Here is an 18,403-nt window from a genome sequence, read left to right as displayed (position 1 = left end):
TGAGAGGTGTCAGTGATTTCCTGACAGCAGGAGAACCCTCCCACCACCACCCCCACCGTACCTTGGGCAGGTTGTAGACGTGGCGCTGGTAGATGAGCTCGTAGTGGGGCGGGTTGATGCTGCTCTGGTAGATGCAAAACACGTTTTCATTCGAAGTGTCTGCAAATGAAAAGTTTAAAAGATGAGGAGGGGGGAGGATTTCAAGGGTGACCCCCCTCCAGGTGAGCCAAGAGGAGCTAAAGGCGAGCGCCGGTACCTGGTTTATCCGGTGTCTGAATGAAGTGTTGGGAAGTGAAGGTTTTGCCATCGGGATACTTGGGGTGAGGGGGCAGCCTGGAGTCGAGGTAGGTGCAGAAGACATGCATGATGATCTGGGCAAAGAAAGACCAATCTCCTGTTAGTTTCCTTAAAAATACACCAGAAAGTCACAGAATCAAGAGGGTTGAGTGCACCCTCAGTAAGTTTGCAGATGACACCAAGGCAGAGTGGCTGGAGCTGCCTGGGGGTGTTGGTGGTCACCTGTTGGCTGAATTGAAGTCATAGTGAGATAAAGAAAAAACTAATTGCTATTTCGGGCCTCACTCTTGCACGCTGAGTTGATCGCCTTATCCATTTGGGAACGTCTTATGCAATAAGCTGGCATATACTGCTGCAGGTACAGAGCTTTCTATCATGTCCACACATGGAGCGTGTCCAGAGAAGGTCAACAGAGCTGGTGAGGAGGCTGGAGCACGAGTCTTGTGAGGAGCAGCTGAGGGAGCTGGGGGTGTTCAGCCTGGAGAAAAGGAGGTTGAGGGGAGACCTTCTCGCTCTCTCCAACTCCCTGAAAGGAGGGTGTAGCCAGGGGAGGTTGGTCTCTTCTCCCAAGAAACAGGTGATGGGACAAGAGGAAATGGCCTCAAGTTGCACCAGGGGAGGTTTAGGATGGATATTTGGGAAAATGTTTACACTGAAAGGGTTCTTAAGCCTTGGAATGGGCTGCCCAGGGCAGTGGTGGAGTCACCATCCCTGGAGGGATTTAAAAGCCGGGCAGACATAGTGCTTAGAGACATAGTTTGGTGATGGTTTTTTGTCAGAGTTGGGTTGACGGTTGGATGACAGAGTTGGGATGATGGACAGGATGATGTTAAAGGTCCCTTCCAACCTGGACAATTCTATGATTCCATCTTATCGAGCGTATTTGGGCCGTGAACTCCAAAATCATCTGTTCTAGCAATGGGTTCTGTACGAGCTGCGAGGGTTTGGCCAAGAAGGGCAGACTGAAATCAAATTACGGCTTCACCGACCTATCGAGTAAATTTCTCCTTTCTCCTCACCAAAGGCAAAATAAAAACCACTGGAAAAGCCATGAGTCTTAATAAAAATGCCAAAATTTTGAAATAAAGTCCTAGGATAAGTATCCAGAAAATCACACCCCAACCTGCTGGGTGTGTTTTAATCCCTCCTGGAGAGTCACTGTCTTGAGTAAGTTAATGTCAACCCTTCATGGCAAGGATTTATTTTAATCTCTTGTATTTTAATTTCTTTCCCAGAATTCTTAAAAAGTTTAGCATCCTGTCCAACACCACCTCTCCCAGCGGGTTTTGATAAAAGGCTGAATTCCAGGATGAGTTATTCTCGTCTCATGATCTTTAAAAACACTGTTGAGCTGTTCCCCTGCTGCCTGTCAGGACACGAAGAGTTGCTCCGTGGCCAGTCACCGCTAAATATTTCAGCACCTTCACAAACAGAAAATCAAATCCTATTTCGAGACTGAATTTTGTACAATTTCAGCTTCCAGCAACTGAATGTCATTGTATCTTTGTCAGCAAAGCCGCGAAGCTCTGACGTTCAGATCTCCAGCGTTTTATTCTCCCAAGGAACCGAAAATATATTTAGAGAGGGGAAAAAAAATAATAAATAAATCACCCCAACTCTGCTTTCAGATGGAGCTGAACTGAAGGCTCCCACTGTAAAGCCTGTTTTCTACTCCCTGAATTGTTCCGTGATCTTCCTTTTAATTATTCTAATGACCTCAGTTGAATTTTCAGGTCATTGTTTTACACTGAGGTCCCTCAGATTAAGGGACTAAGCATCACTCCAAGTCTTCTCTCGAGCAGGACCCACAACACCTTCAGATTTCTCCCCAAATATTACCGAATTAAACAGTTTAATCCACATTTTCTCCCTCTGTCCATTATAGCAAGGGAAAAACAAGACTGACAGACATTTCAGAGGAATCTAAGGAAGAGCCTGGCCTAAGACTAAGATATGCAGTTGCATTTTTGTGATCTAGACAATATCCAATCCTGTTTACCATATAATTATTCCCTATGGAATCTCACCAACTGCAATGGGATTATCGGTGTAAGTGACGCAAACAGGATTTTACCGTGTTCCTCCAAGGATTTACTGGCTCCTCCCTACAAAAACCTACGTGGAAAGACAGAATCACAGAATCTTCTAGGTTGGAAGGGACCTTAAAGATCATCTTGTCCAACCGTCAACCTAACTGACAAAAATAGACACCCACACAACAAACAAGGAGCATCATCACTAAACCAGACCTCCCAGCACTACATCAACCCGTCTTTTGAACACCTCCAGGGATGGTGCCTCAACCCCCTCCCTGGGCAGCCCATTCCAATGGTTGAGAACCCTTTCGGTGAAAAAATTTTTCCTAATATCCAGCCTGAACCTCCCCTGGTGCAACTTGAGGCCATTTCCTCTTGTCCTGTCGCCTGTGACTTGAGAAAAGAGACCGACCCCCACCTCTCTACACCCTCCTTTCAGGGAGTTGTAGAGAGCAATAAGGTCTCCCCTCAGCCTCCTCTTCTCCAGGCTGAACACCCCCAGCTCCCTCAGCCTCTCCTCATAAGACTTATTCTCCAGACCCCTCACCATTTTTGTCGCCCTTCTCTGGACCCGCTCCAGCACCTCAATGTCTTTTTTATGGTAGGGGGCCCAAAACTGGACCCAGCACTCAAGGTGAGGCCTCACCAGTGCCGAGTACAGGGGGACAATCACCTCTCGGGCCCTACTCCCCACGCTGTTCCTGATACAGGCCAGGATGCTGTTGGCTTTCTTGGCCACCTGGGCACACTGCTGGCTCAGGAGCCAATGCTGGCTCCTGACAACCTGCTCTAAGCTGTCGTATCAAGATGCCTTCAAAAACTTACAGAGGAGTCAGTGGGCAGGTCGGTGTCCCACTTGCGGCCTTTGAAATCCCCTCCTCTGTTCCATCGGAACGAACTCATGCACCCTCCCTGGGAAAGCTCTGAAAGCAACGAGATTCATGCAGTTACTGGGGGTTGGAAGTGTAGGAAAGCGGTGCTTTGTGCTCATTTCAGGGGTTTCCTACAGGTTTCCGGTGGACAAAATAGGAAGAGTTAATGCAAGGAGGGAAATTTACAGGGTAATTTTTACTTTTAGTTCACGAAGAGATTAAATCCAGCACTTTGCGCTCCGAGCACGCAGGAGGAAAATGAGAAATAAGGCTTTTAAAACCATTCCCAAAGTTGCATCCAACTCCTGCATCATTACATCCCTGTAAAAAAGGGAAAGTTGGGAAGAAACATCTCTCCTGCTTAAAAGCAGCTCCTATTGCTGCTGTGTCTCCTCGGAGATCTCCACTTAAGGAACCCGGTGGACAAAATAGGAAGAGTTAATGCAAGGAGGGAAATTTACAGGGTAATTTTTACTTTTAGTTCACGAAGAGATTAAATCCAGCACTTTGCGCTCCGAGCACGCAGGAGGAAAATGAGAAATAAGGCTTTTAAAACCATTCCCAAAGTTGCATCCAACTCCTGCATCATTACATCCCTGTAAAAAAGGGAAAGTTGGGAAGAAACATCTCTCCTGCTTAAAAGCAGCTCCTGTTGCTGCTGTTTCTCCTCAGAGATCTCCACTGAAGGAATGTCTGATGCCACCAACACTTGACTGTGGTAACAGAAGGGTTTTAAAGCCAGCACGGTGACACCACGTACCTTTGATCCTTTCGACCAAATACTCCTGGTTTGGTGTAAGATCCAAATACTGCACGATGGTGTTCAGAGTTGGGATGAGCGGAGCTTTAACGAGCGCTGCCTGCTTCAGGCTGCTGATGCTGGCTTCTGCAACACAAGGAGAACCAGCACAGGTCACCCGTGGCCACCACAAATCTCCAAACAGCCTCCCTTACCGGGTGTCCCTACAAAGAGCTTTCCTTTTTGGTGCACCATTTAACATCCCAGAAACATTTAACGTGTGACACCACCTCAAACACTCATTCCAATTCCACTGAAGTAGCAGAAATCTGCTTTATAGCACAGAATATAAAAGCTAGAAGGAACCAACATCTACTTTGAAGAAGAGAGGGAGTGACAAGGTGGGGACAATCAGTTCTTCCACAGGCATCACAACGGATGCGGCTTTTGAGGAGACGCTACAACAAACACCTGGCAAAAGGTGGATTTAATTTAAATGCAGCACCTCAAATCCACTTCCCAGTTAGGAGGACATGGATCTGAAGCAACAAGAGAAGCAGGTCCTTCAGGTTTGTAGCGTGACATGAAAAACAGAACTCTCCATCAGAATTAAAAAAATAGTTCTTTCAGAAAGCAGCCGATTTTAAGGAAAAGTTTGGAAAAGCACATAGGAGTGGAGACACAGAAAGTTTATAGGGAGACATTGAGAGTTTATAGGGAGATGCCAAGAGTTTATAGTGCATCTGTCCTTGAAATGGTTTCTGACAGTTTAATATGCAATAATGAATGAGAATTTCATAGAATCATAGAATGGTTTGGGTTGGAAGGGACCTTAAAGATCATCTAGTTCCAACCAACCTGCCATGGGCAGGGACACCCTCCCCTAGACCAGGTTGCTTAAAGCCCCCTCCGTTTGAGCCTGTAATTCCCCAGCTGTAAGTTTAGAGAAGGAAAAAAAAAAAACACACAAAACACCCAGGAAAAAAAAATCAGGAAAAAAAAAAAAAGAAAAAGAGAAAAAGAGAGGTTTATGACTTTACACAAGTAAAATTTTACATCAGTGCGATTCAATCTGTATTTTCAGGAGTCTTATGAAGAATCTTTCCAGCTTAACAGAATGACAGAGAGCAAAGGCCACACCAATACAGACTGGAAATGGAACAGTAATATTTAGCAGACCTAATTAATGTAAGCCCTCCCCAATGCCCCAGCTACAGAACGGCTGGCATTAACCACGGGGAACCCCAAAGCCTCATCCCTACCTCCAATCTGCAACTCAGGACACCCCATTCTCCTCAGCTGAGTGCTCACAGACTCAATCTCCTGGACAAGAGGCACTAGAATCGTCTCATTAATCCACTAGGAAAGAAAAAATGAGAGAATTCAAGAGGTCAGAAGCAACAAAAACATTAAAGAGCCCCCAACTTTTAGCTTTAATTATCACCATTACGACCACAAAGAAGCTTAACAACAGAAACACTGAAGCCAACCAAGGAGGAAAAGTAACTAAATTAGAATACCAGTTAGGCAGAGTTTAAATGATTAATACTTTCCAAAAAGCCAGAAAAATTCAATATAAAGGAGTCAGGAAAACAAATCTCTAGAAAGTATGAGATAAAGCTTTATTGAACAATGAGGAGAGGGTAATTATGAAGCACAGCCCTCCCTCCATAAAGATAATTTCTACTTTGAGAGCCCACTCCCTCTCAAATTTTTTTCAGGAAACCAAGGAGCTGACAAACACCACGTGTGGACGATTCAATCTGTATTTTCAGGAGTCTTATGAAGAATCTTTCCAGCTTAACAGAATGACAGAGAGCAAAGGCCACACCAATACAGACTGGAAATGGAACAGTAATATTTAGCAGACCTAATTAATGTAAGCCCTCCCCAATGCCCCAGCTACAGAACGGCTGGCATTAACCACGGGGAACCCCAAAGCCTCATCCCTACCTCCAATCTGCAACTCAGGACACCCCATTCTCCTCAGCTGAGTGCTCACAGACTCGATCTCCTGGACAAGAGGCACTAGAATCGTCTCATTAATCCACTAGGAAAGAAAAAATGAGAGAATTCAAGAGGTCAGAAGCAACAAAAACATTAAAGAGCCCCCAACTTTTAGCTTTAATTATCACCATTACGACCACAAAGAAGCTTAACAACAGAAACACTGAAGCCAACCAAGGAGGAAAAGTAACTAAATTAGAATACCAGTTAGGCAGAGTTTAAATGACTAATACTTTCTAAAAGGCCAGAAAAATTCAATATAAAGAAGTCAGGAAAACAAATCTCTAGAAAGTATGAGATAAAGCTTTATTGAACAATGAGGAGAGGGTAATTATGAAGCACAGCCCTCCCTCCATAAAGATAATTTCTACTTTGAGAGCCCACTCCCTCTCAAATTTTTTTCAGGAAACCAAGGAGCTGACAAACACCACGTGTGGAATTTGTACGTGACAGGATTTGGGAGCTGAAACAAGCTGGCCCCAGGTTTAGGAAGAGATATTCAGGAATCTGGTGTGGATCTTACACTAATCTTTGCTTTTCACCAATCTAATGGTGACTTAAAAAAACCCCCACAAAACACACAAGCACAACTACATACTTGATAGTTGCTACGACCGAAGGGGCAATTCAAAGTTAGATTTACTAATTGTTTTGCCACCGTGTGGAATTAAGTCCCCTCTGTTACAGCAATTTCTATTGATAAGATCAAAGTTTTGATTTTTATCACACTGCTCAGGATTGTCAGAAATTCAGAGTCGGCTTTTGGGTTGGAGTTTTCCATGCTTTGAGGGCAGGAGGATGAGTGAGAAATACTGCATGGAATCATGGAATTGTCAGTGTGGAAGGGACCTCTAGAGATCATCTAGTCCAACCCCCCTGCTAAGGCACGATTGCCCAGAGCACATTACTCAGGAGCATCCAGGTGGGGCTTGAAGGTCTCCAGAGAAGGGGACTCCACACCCTCCCTGGGCAACCTGTCCCAGGGCTCTGCCACCCTCACCAGAAAGAAGTTCTTCCTCAGATTTGAGTGGAACTTCCCATGTTCCACCTTGTGCCCGTTGCCCCTCGTCCTGTCACTGGGAACCACTGAAAAGAGTCTCCAGCTCCATCCTCCTTCAACCCACCCTTTAGATCCTTGTCAACATTAATAAGGTCTCCCCTCAGCCTTCTCTTCTCCAGGCTAAAGAGCCCCAAGTCCCTCAGCCTTTCCTCATCAGGGAGATGCTCCAATCCCTCAATCATCTCTGTTGCCCTGCGCTGGACTCTCTCCAGCAGTTCCCTGTCTCTCTCGAACTGGGGAACCCAGAACTGGACGCAGGATTCCAGTTGTGGCCTCACCAGTGCAGAGCAGAGAAGGAAAAGAAAAACATCAATTTAGCAGAAACATCAAACAGAAACATCAATTTAGCAATCTGAGCTACAGCAAGGAAACCCAAATCTTGTCAAACCCAAGACTCTTTGGTTTCTCATTCAAAGGTGGATGAAGTTTACCCTTGAAGTATTTAGAAAACAAATCACTGAGGTGAGGGCAAAAATGCATCTCAGTGGTCCTTTCTTAAATCATGCTGTGTTTTCATCTCCTCGTGCCAGCCCACCCCGATCCTCAGACACTGCAATTCTTCCCACCCCCTTCAGCATCTAGAGGACATGGAGGGGATTTTCCACGCTGCTGTGTTAGTTCCTAAAAACCCTGTCTCTGAAACAGCCCTTAGAGATGGGACTTACATTTCTGAACTTAGCAGTCCAGGAGTCCATGTGATCGAGGAGCTGTCGGTTCATTGTCACCCGTGCCCAAACCTATGGAAAGGTTTTGTAAGTGCAGAGAAGAACTTAAGAGAACACCAAGAGGTTTTAGAGTCTATAACAATTTCTGATATTAACTACAGCACATAATTCAAATTGAATTTTACCCAAAATTCTTAGACACCTGCTGGCTTTATCATGTGACTTCCACAGCAGCTTCACATACAACACTCCCACTCTCTATTTGCGGTACAATCATTTTGTATGAGCCCAAATTCAGTTTTAAGCTCTCTGCTCTAGTAGGGTAACATTGGCTGGAATTGTAGGATTGATTTAAGAGGCATCTGAATGCGAAATTTCATTAGGCTAATGCAGGAAAATTGATCTAATTTAATTGAAGGCACATGAATTGTATTCCTTCGCACCAGGCGCAAGCGTAAAGGCTTTATGCTCAATATCCTTCAGCTGTTCCACTGGGTTAAACACGGATCCATTTCAACTCAATTTTTATATCACAAATATATTTTATCCAGAGTACACCTTGCTCTCTGAGGGAGAAACCATTTTCCAACTAAAATTCAGAATTTGACTAGTCTTAGAGTGAAGCTGTATGGTTAAATGCTAGAGGATTTCTCTAAAAAATTTTTGATACAGCTCAAATCTAAACCTTTGCACAAAGCTTTATATTTTAGAGGCCTGTTTTTTCCTCTCAGCCACTTTGCTACCCAATTTACCTCTTCTGCAGCCTGTTTGGAGCTCAGATCAGCGTCGTCCTTGTGTGCTGATGGAGCCTGGGACCTGCAAGCTGGTTGATACTGGAATTTTCTCAGCATCTGTGCGTTGTCTGCCATGGAACGGCTGTAGTTCCAAAACGTTGGGCTGGTGGAAGGAGAGCTGGAGTCTGAACTCCCTGAAACAATTAATTCGTTAAACAAACATGTATGATTATTGCCGAATAATTCTGGAAGCAACAGCATAAGCAACACGTAGAATCACAGAACGATATGGGGTTGGAAGGGACCTCAGAGATCATCTAGTCCAACTCCTGCCCAAGCAGGTCGTCCTAGAGGACATCCCACAGGAATGTGTCCAGGTGGGTTTGAATGTCTCCAGAGAAGGAGACCCCACCAACTCTCTGGGCAGCCTCTTCCAGGGCTCTGCCACCCTCACAGCAAAGAAGTTCCTCCTCATCTTTAGATGGAATTTCTTATGTTCAAGTTTGTGCCCGTTCCCTCTTGTTGACACCCACCCTTGAAGAATTTCTAGGCATTGATCAGATCCCCCCTCACTCTGCTCTTCTCCAGACTAAACAGACCCAAGTCCCACAGCCTTTCCTCAGCAGAGATGCTCTAGGCCCTTAATCATCTTTGTGGCCCTTTGCTGTACCCTCTCTAGCAGTTCCCTGTCCTTCTGGAACTGGGGAGCCCAGAACTGGACCCAGTGCTCCAGGTGGGGCCTCCCCAGGGCAGAGCAGAGGTGCAGGATGACCTCCCTCCACCTGCTGGCCACGCTCTTCCTGATGCCCCCAAGGATGCCATTGACCTTGGCCACAAGGACACATTGCTGGCCATCCTGTTTTCCACAAGAACTCCCAGGTCTTTTTCCACAGATCTGCTCTCCAGCAGGTCACCCCCCAACCTGTCCTGGTGCAGGGGGTTATTCCTCCCCAGGTGCAGCACCCGACACTGTCCCTGGTTGAATTTCATCAGGTTCCTCTCCCTCCAACTCTCCAGCTTGTCCAGGTCTCACTGGATGTTGGCACAGCCTTACATCAGTAGACTAAGGCTTTGACAAGTGACACAAATACGAACTGCCATGAATACATACACTGAAGTCAGTCTGCAGAAACACTGATTTCACCCTTATCTTGATTGTTCCTACACAGCTCAAAATTTGCCAGCAGGTAATTCACCCCCTTTATCTGAAACACCTTCTCCAGAAGCCATCCCTCTCATTAAGGTGATAAAAGCCCATCATCTTATCACGGTCAACCAACCATGCCACAGAGATAATCTATCAGCACAGATATCCTATCCAAAGGAATACTCTGGAGGAAAACTTTCTGAAGCTCCCAAGACATGGAGACGTGTAGACACGATGGTGTTCTACCTCACGTCCTAATTACTCAGTAATTACTAGCACAAGTCCGGAATCCTTTGCAATTTTTCTAACCCAAAAAAGCCAATCTCAAATAAAACCAAGCCCTTCTCCTTTACCAAGCTTTTCTGATCAAATCAGTTTATTTACCTAGTTGAACTCTGTAGTGCTTCTCTTCTTCGTTTCGAAGGAAGGTGTCCAGTGACTTGAGGTCTGTCATATAGTCTTCTTTGCCAGTAGGAGAATTATAGGGAATGGGTGAAGAGCGGTAACGAGATCGTAGCCCACCGCTTTCCACCGGTCCAATACTGGCCGGGTAGGGTGATCCACCAGGAGAGGGGCTGAAGCTGGAGACCTTGGGCAAATAAAAACAAATGGTTGTGTCATTTGAGGAAGACAGAATTCCACCTTGATATGTAAACGACACGAATATAAAAGATTTGGGGTTGTTTTTGCAGTGCTAAGGGACATGGTGTAGGGGAGGACTTTGTAGAGTAGGGTAGATGGTTGGGCTCGATGATCCCAAGGGTCTCTTCCAACCTGAATGATTCTATGATTCTATTTTTCTCCTTTATATTCACATTTTGGTTTCTTATTTTTGCTTTGTCCTGGAACAAAAGCAGCCACTCGAAAACAGGTGAAGTGACACCGGGGAAAAAACAACAAGTCCTGATTAGATGAATTTCCATCTAACTTTGCAAATCTCTGCTGGCGCCGCTCACCTTGGATGGCAGATGGGACAACACCCAGGAGCTGTCTTGGTCCTTACCTTATTGTAGCTGCTGCTGGGTGAATAGGTGACAGCGCCGCCGTAAGAAGCGCTGTTGCTTGACAGAGCCTGTAGCTGAGGGCTGTACCCCGCGATACAACTGGTAGTGAACTTTGGACTGGCACTGGGGGAGCGGGACGGGCTGTAGCTCAGCACACTTTGACCCTGGATCGGAGGAGAAGGTGTAGAAGATGGGACTTTCTTGGCTGCCAGCTCACGCGGGGGAGTTGTTTGTACCGCTGCAAAAAGGAAAAGCACAATTAGCATCGAGGACGTAGCAGCCCCAAACTTTCCTCCCCCAAAATGCTATCTTAAGGCAATTTTATAAAGATGCTAGAAGGGACGTGAGGAAAATCCGGCCCCTATAGAACTCAGCAGTTCATCCACTGAGAGGACAAAAAGAGAAGACCGAGACACACAACCACAACTCAGCACAAATCCTACAGTTTCAGATTTCAGCACCTCGCATTGACACCCACCCTTGAAGAATTTCTAGGCATTGATCAGATCCCCCCTCACTCTGCTCTTCTCCAGACTAAACAGACCCAAGTCCCACAGCCTTTCCTCAGCAGAGATGCTCTAGGCCCTTAATCATCTTTGTGGCCCTTTGCTGTACCCTCTCTAGCAGTTCCCTGTCCTTCTGGAACTGGGGAGCCCAGAACTGGACCCAGTGCTCCAGGTGGGGCCTCCCCAGGGCAGAGCAGAGGTGCAGGATGACCTCCCTCCACCTGCTGGCCACGCTCTTCCTGATGCCCCCAAGGATGCCATTGACCTTGGCCACAAGGACACATTGCTGGCCATCCTGTTTTCCACAAGAACTCCCAGGTCTTTTTCCACAGATCTGCTCTCCAGCAGGTCACCCCCCAACCTGTCCTGGTGCAGGGGGTTATTCCTCCCCAGGTGCAGCACCCGACACTGTCCCTGGTTGAATTTCATCAGGTTCCTCTCCCTCCAACTCTCCAGCTTGTCCAGGTCTCACTGGATGTTGGCACAGCCTTACATCAGTAGACTAAGGCTTTGACAAGTGACACAAATACGAACTGCCATGAATACATACACCCCAGGTGCAGCACCCGACACTTGCCCTGGTTGAATTTCATCAGGTTCCTCTCTACCCAACTCTCCAGCCTGTCCACGTCTCACTGGATGGTGACACAGCCTTACATCAGTAGATTAAGGCTTTGACAAGCGACACAAACCCGAACTGCCACGAATACATACAGTGAAGTCAGTCTGCAGAAACACTGATTTCACCCTTATCTTGATTGTTCCTACACAGCTCAAAATTTGCCAGCAGGTAATTCACCCCCTTTATCTGAAACACCTTCTCCAGAAGCCATCCCTCTCATTAAGGTGATAAAAGCTCATCATCTTATCATGGTCAACCAACCGTGCCACAGAGATAATCTATCAGCACATATATCCTATCCAAAGGAATACTCTGGAGGAAAACTTTCTGAAGCTCCCAAGACATGGAGACGTGTAGAAACGATGGTGTTCTACCTCACGTCCTAATTACTCAGTAATTACTAGCACAAGTCCGAAATCCTTTGCGATTTTTCTAACCCAAAAAAGCCAATCTCAAATAAAACCAAGCCCTTCTCCTTTACCAAGCTTTTCTAATCAAATCAGTTTATTTACCTAGTTGAACTCTGTAGTGCTTCTCTTCTTCGTTTCGAAGGAAGGTGTCCAGTGACTTGAGGTCTGTCATATAGTCTTCTTTGCCAGTAGGAGAATTATAGGGAATGGGTGAAGAGCGGTAACGAGATCGTAGCCCACCACTTTCCACTGGTCCAATACTGGCCGGGTAGGGTGATCCACCAGGAGAGGGGCTGAAGCTGGAGACCTTGGGCAAATAAAAACAAATGGTTGTGTCATTTGAGGAAGACAGAATTCCACCTTGATATGTAAACGACACGAATATAAAAGATTTGGGGTTGTTTTTGCAGTGCTAAGGGACATGGTGTAGGGGAGGACTTTGTAGAGTAGGGTAGATGGTTGGGCTCGATGATCCCAAGGGTCTCTTCCAACCTGAATGATTCTATGATTCTATTTTTCTCCTTTATATTCACATTTTGGTTTCTTATTTTTGCTTTGTCCTGGAACAAAAGCAGCCACTCGAAAACAGGTGAAGTGACACTGGGGAAAAAAAGGACAAATCCCGATTTGATGAATTTCCATCTAACTTTGCAAAATCTCTGCTGGCACCGCTCACCTTGGATGGCAGATGGGACAACACCCAGGAGTTGTCTTGGTCCTCACCTTATTGTAGCTGCTGCCGGGTGAATAGGTGACAGCGCCGCCGTAAGAAGCGCTGTTGCTTGACAGAGCCTGTAGCTGAGGGCTGTACCCCGCGATACAACTGGTAGTGAACTTTGGACTGGCACTGGGGGAGCGGGACGGGCTGTAGCTCAGCACACTTTGACCCTGGATCGGAGGAGAAGGTGTAGAAGATGGGACTTTCTTGGCTGCCAGCTCACGTGGGGGAGTTGTTTGTACCGCTGCAAAAAGGAAAAGCACAATTAGCATCGAGGACGTAGCAGCCCCAAACTTTCCTCCCCTAAAATGCTATCTTAAGGCAATTTTATAAAGATGCTAGAAGGGACGTGAGGAAAATCTGGACCCTATAGAACCCAGCAGTTCATCCACTGACAGGACAAAAAGAGAAGACCGAGACACACAACCACAACTCAGTACAAATCCTACAGCTTCAGATTTCAGCACCTCGCATAACCCCGGGGGGCTTCTCTAAACTACTGCATCAGCTGCTCTACCTGCCTGTTTCATGCTTATTTAGCACATTGAATGTCTTAATTTATCTGTGCAAATAAACATATAAGATCCTTGAACTTTGGTGAATCAGCATTACTCCTGTCTGATACCCATTTTCTAGGGGCAGACTAGCTGTGTGTAATATTACTGTGCTAACATTCTGCTTTATTTACCTTGTCAGGTTCTGCTGCATGTTAAAACTCTGCTTTGATGCTCAAAAGCTTTCTCTCCGAGTGTTTGCCCTCCAGGCTGTCATTTTCAGGCTTCACATCAAGGTCTGTCCGTCCCTCTAATTTGGTTCTCAATACCCAGTGTCATATTAGTAGGATACCAAAACTAAATTCCAGCCATTCTCCACCCAACCTGTATCTGTGCTTGGGATTGCCATGTCCCAGGTGCAGGACCCTGCACTTGGTTTGGTTGAACTTCATGAGGCTTGCATAAGCCCACCTCTCCAGCCTGTCCAGGTCCCTCTGGATGGCATCACTTCCCACCAGCGTGTTGAAAGCTCCACACAGCTTGGTGTCATCAGCAAACTTGCTGAGGGCGTGCTCTATCCCACTGTCCATGTCTCCAACAACAATGTTGAACAGCACTGGTCCCAGTACAGACCCCTGCGGAACACCACTGGTCACTGGCCACCACTTGGACGTTGAGCTGTTGACCACAACCCTTTGAGTGTGGCCATCCAACCAGTTCCTGATCCATTGAGTGTTCCACCCATCAAATCCATGACTTTCCAATTCTGAGACCAGGATGTTGTGTGGGACAATGTGGAACACTTTGCATAAGTCCAGGTAGATGATGTCTGTTGCTCTGCCCTTGTCTACCAAGGCTGTGGCAATATCGTTAAAGGCCACCAAATTTGTCAGGCATATCTTGACATCCCTGCCATTCAGGAAGACACCACCTCGAAACAACAACAACAAAAAGAATAAAAATAATTGCCAGGGATATTTATTGCACCCACCTGCGTTCTGCAACCCCAGCAGAGTCTGCTGGCCAGGACTCATGACCAAGCTCGTCGGTGCCACTGTGTATTTGAAGTACATCCAGAAATCAAACAAGGCATTCAGGCTGAACAGAGATGCAAGTGCAAGTTCTAGAAGAAACAAACACACAAGTTTTCACCACAGCTTGAGCATGGGGAATAATAGAAGTATATTATTTGCAAAAACAGGCATATGCCCATCAAAAATAGGTCATTATTACTGCTATCGATAAGTACCGGTTTGGGGATCTAAGATTCCTTTACCTTCTTATGCGAGAATCATTAGAGATAATTTTCCTTGCTATATTGAGACTACTTTACATCACTAAAATTGATTATTTTTTTTTAATGGACAGTTATTTTCCAAAAAGGGCATAAATTACTGCAATGAAGTTTCACAGTATTTCTGAAAAATCATCTTCTGTCAAATCATGTCACTCATCTCAGGATTTTTCTCCCCATCTCACTTCATACTCTAATATTTGATACGGCCAGGTTAGAGTCTATTCATCCAAAACAAACTTTAATTACCATGAAATGCCATCCACACCCACACAGTACAACACAGGAGTAAAACCCGCAGCGTTCTCCACACATTAAACAGATTTAATGCACCGAACAAGTTCCTCATGCCCTTTTGTGATATATGTAAGGAAGTTGTTAACACTCCTTGACTGTCACTAAAAAGATGAAATTCCAACAGTTTTAAGACACGTAACAGAAAGCAAAACAAAGTTTTGGTTTAAATTAAAAAAAGTGGAAAAAAAGAAAAAAAAGGCTTGCTTAAAAATGACCTCCCCAGCAATAAAACTGAGTAGTGGAAAAAGAAAAGAACCTTGAAAATGAATTGAAATGCTGCAGCGACTCACCGATGTACCAGAGTGGCCAGTACGTGATGTTGTAATACGAACTTATGAGTTTTCCAGTCCTGAAAAGAAAACCAAGAAGTTATCATTTTGCAACTATTCAGTCCCAGGGAAATATTTAGGGATCTACAAAGTAGGATGCTTCGCTCGTTTGAATCTGGTGTAACATTTAACGTACATTTCAGTATATATCATGCCTGCAATAGACATGTTAAGGAGTCCCCAGGCCCACACCACTTTCCGGGCTTCAGTCTCCTTCTTCATCTTGATGGTCCTGTCGATGAGGGAAGTCGCTGGACTCTGTTCTGGTGTCATTGTCTCTAATAACAAACACAGAAGACATAATCTGTCAACTTTTATACAGGAAGATTCTCAGTCAGAAAGATATGAAAGAAAACACAGTCATCCTAAATGAACGATATAAACGTTCTTTACCTTTAGCCACTGAGTCATGTTTACATATTTTTAAAAAAAGCAGATTCTTTTTACCAGTAAAAATAGGTAATATTTCTTCAATGAACTCTACTGTCAGCACTGTCACCTCATTACCAAGGAACAGAGCCCATCTTCTGCAGTGAGGTGCAGATAAGAGGACACAGACTGATTCCAACCCCATTTTTGAAAAATAACATCCTTCAGAAGTGAGAGAAAAGAAAAGACCTGGGAGTTCTGGTGGGCAACAGGATGACCATGAGCCAGCACTGGGCCAAGAAGGCCAGTGGCATCCTGGGGGGCATCAAGAAGAGCGTGACCAGCAGGTGGAGGGAGGTCATCCTGCCCCTCTGCTCTGCCCTGATGAGGCCCCATCTGGAGCACTGGGTCCAGTTCTGGGCTCCCCAGTTCAAGAGGGACCGGGAAATGCTGGAGAGGGCACAGCAGAGGGCTACAAAGATGATGAGAGACCTGGAGCATCTCTCTGCTGAGGAAAGGCTGAGGGACCTGGGTTTCTTTAGTCTGGAGAAGACTGAGGGGGGATTTGATCAACACCTATAAATACTTAAAGGGTGGGTGTCAGGAGGACAGGGCTGGTCTTTTTTTCAGTGGTTCCCAGTGACAGGACAAGAGGAAATGGGCACAAAATTGAACATTAGATGTTCCATCTAAACATGAGGAGGAACTTCTTCACTCTGAGGGTGGTAGAGACCTGGAATAGGCTGCCCAGAGAGGTGGTGGAGTCTCCTTCTCTGGAAATGTTCAAACCCTGCCTGGACACGTTCCTGTGGGACCTGCTCTAGGACGACCTGCTTTGGCAGGGGGTTGGACTAGATGATCTCCAGAGGTCCCTTCCAACCCCATATCATTCTGTGATTCTGTGAGAGGCAAAGCTCCTGCTTTCTCCAGACAAAGGAAATCACAGGAAGGAAGGGCCTTGAATGGCTCTGCAGTTTTCCTAATGAAAATTCTCACTCATTTCAGTTGGTAACAGAGTATTTTCAGTCTGTACAGCCACCTCCTGTGGGTTCAGCGTATCTGAAAGGTAGCCACATTTATGCCCAGTAACACCTCACGTGAAAGAAATAACCCTGGGGACTTTTTCTGCTACTCCCATCACCAAAATATGCTACAGTTCCTTCCTGCCATTCACTTAACAACTTGTCACCTGATTCTTCACTAGATGGGAACATAAATAATTTGCTTTCTGGGACAAATACTTCCAACTGTACATTGCTCCCTTAAAAAAAAATTTAAAAATACAAAACCCAAATCAGATTACCCGGTTCCTACTAGTACAATGATTCAAAGGCAAAATAGTTAATATCAGGACTACTGGAAGAATTATAAAAGAACATGTTGCCTGGTATTTTTTTTTGACAAGTTTTTATCCAGTTTGAGCCCCAAGACTTCCCTTCCCACACTGACAAATATAGCAGCCCTAAGCAGAGATCCTCTCCCCACCCTCACACTCCCAACCTCTATCCCTGAATCATGTTCTCCTGCAGAAGCAGAAGTTGTACCGTTAGGGCACTGAAATAAAAGTCAGATCTGGTGCTATTCCACTCGCTTAGAAGGGATGGGTGGAGGCTTTCATATCAGGACTGTAATATAGAATCATAGAATCATAGAATCGTCTAGGTTGGAAGAGACCCTTGGGATCATTGAGTCCAACCATCTACCCTACTCTACAAAGTCCTCCCCTACACCATGTCCCTCAGCACTGCATCTAAACGGCCCTTAAACACAGCCAGGGATGGTGACTCCACCACCTCCCTGGGCAGCCTGTTCCAATGCCCGACCACTCTTTCGGTGAAAAATTCTTTCCTAATGTTCAATCTAAACCTACCCTGTTGGAGCTTGAAGCCGTTCCCTCTTGTTCTGTCACTAATTACCTGTGAGAAGAGACCAGCACCAACCTCTCTACAGTGTCCTTTCAAGTAGTTGTAGAGAGTGATGAGGTCTCCCCTCAACCTCCTCTTCCTCATACTAAACAGTCCCAACTCCCTCAGCCGCTCCTCATACGATTTGTTTTCCAGCCCCCTCACCAGCTTCGTTGCCCTCCTCTGCAGTCGCTCCAGCACCTCCATATCTCTCTTGTATTGAGGTGCCCAAAACTGGACACAATACTCGAGGTGTGGCCTCACCAGTGCTGAGTACAGGGGCATAATCACCTCCCTACTTCTGCTGGTCACACTATTTTTGATACAAGCCAGAATGCCATTGGCTTTCTTGGCCGTCTGGGCACACTGCCAGCTCATATTCAGCCGTTTGTCAACTAGAACCCCCAGGTCTCTGTCCTCACGTACCTCCTTCCCTCTTCTACTAAGGGACAGTAAGGAGGGAAGGCATCACATTGACAACCCATAAGGCACTGACCCCAGTGCCACACGTGGAAGTCCCCCACACCTCCCCTTGTCACAAACCCCTCAGCTTCCTCCACGCATGCCCCTCTGCCACACACAGCCCCAGCACCCCTTTCCCAAGACCCCACAGCACCCTCCACCCAGATCTCACTGTCACGCACCAAGAAGCCTCACATCTTCCCCTGCCACACACAGGGGCCCTCAGGGCTCCCCTTACCCACACCCCACCGTCAAAGGCAGGCAGCCACCACATCTCCCCCCACAGCCACCCCGGGGCGCCTCCATAACTCCCCAGACCCCACTACGTTACACACAGGCAGCCCCACAGCTCGCACTGCCCGCACCCCTGTCACACAGAAGAGGCCTGACACCCCCCATCCTGTCCCCTGTCCCACTGAGGCGGCCCCACAGCCCTG

At 46.2% G+C, this 18,403-nt stretch overlaps 1 protein-coding gene across 2 annotated transcripts in view; it reads right to left on the bottom strand.

Moving 5' to 3' along the window:
- The window catches only part of TMEM209 (transmembrane protein 209), a 22,399-nt gene extending 6,895 nt beyond the window's left edge, over positions 1–15,504 (bottom strand). Inside the window, exons 1-12 of one of the 2 annotated variants that reach the window (XM_014945410.1) lie at positions 15,368–15,504; positions 15,193–15,251; positions 14,303–14,434; positions 10,561–10,799; positions 9,942–10,146; positions 8,429–8,604; positions 7,677–7,748; positions 5,898–5,994; positions 3,966–4,091; positions 3,159–3,256; positions 257–371; positions 62–159 (exon numbers count right to left, since the gene is read on the bottom strand). In XM_014945410.1, the coding sequence (XP_014800896.1) occupies positions 62–159; positions 257–371; positions 3,159–3,256; positions 3,966–4,091; positions 5,898–5,994; positions 7,677–7,748; positions 8,429–8,604; positions 9,942–10,146; positions 10,561–10,799; positions 14,303–14,434; positions 15,193–15,251; positions 15,368–15,504 (1,554 nt within the window). The remainder of the gene's footprint in view (positions 1–61; positions 160–256; positions 372–3,158; positions 3,257–3,965; positions 4,092–5,897; positions 5,995–7,676; positions 7,749–8,428; positions 8,605–9,941; positions 10,147–10,560; positions 10,800–14,302; positions 14,435–15,192; positions 15,252–15,367) is intronic. The other variant, XM_014945408.1, reaches the window with a different exon arrangement.
- Between the last annotated feature and the right edge of the window lie 2,899 nt (positions 15,505–18,403).

This window comes from Calidris pugnax, unplaced genomic scaffold (genome assembly GCF_001431845.1).
Source record: "Calidris pugnax isolate Ruff unplaced genomic scaffold, ASM143184v1 scaffold96, whole genome shotgun sequence".
NCBI classification, from domain to species: domain Eukaryota; kingdom Metazoa; phylum Chordata; class Aves; order Charadriiformes; family Scolopacidae; genus Calidris; species Calidris pugnax.
Note: the sequence above shows the minus strand (reverse complement) of the source record. Positions and strands in the feature narration are given on the sequence as shown.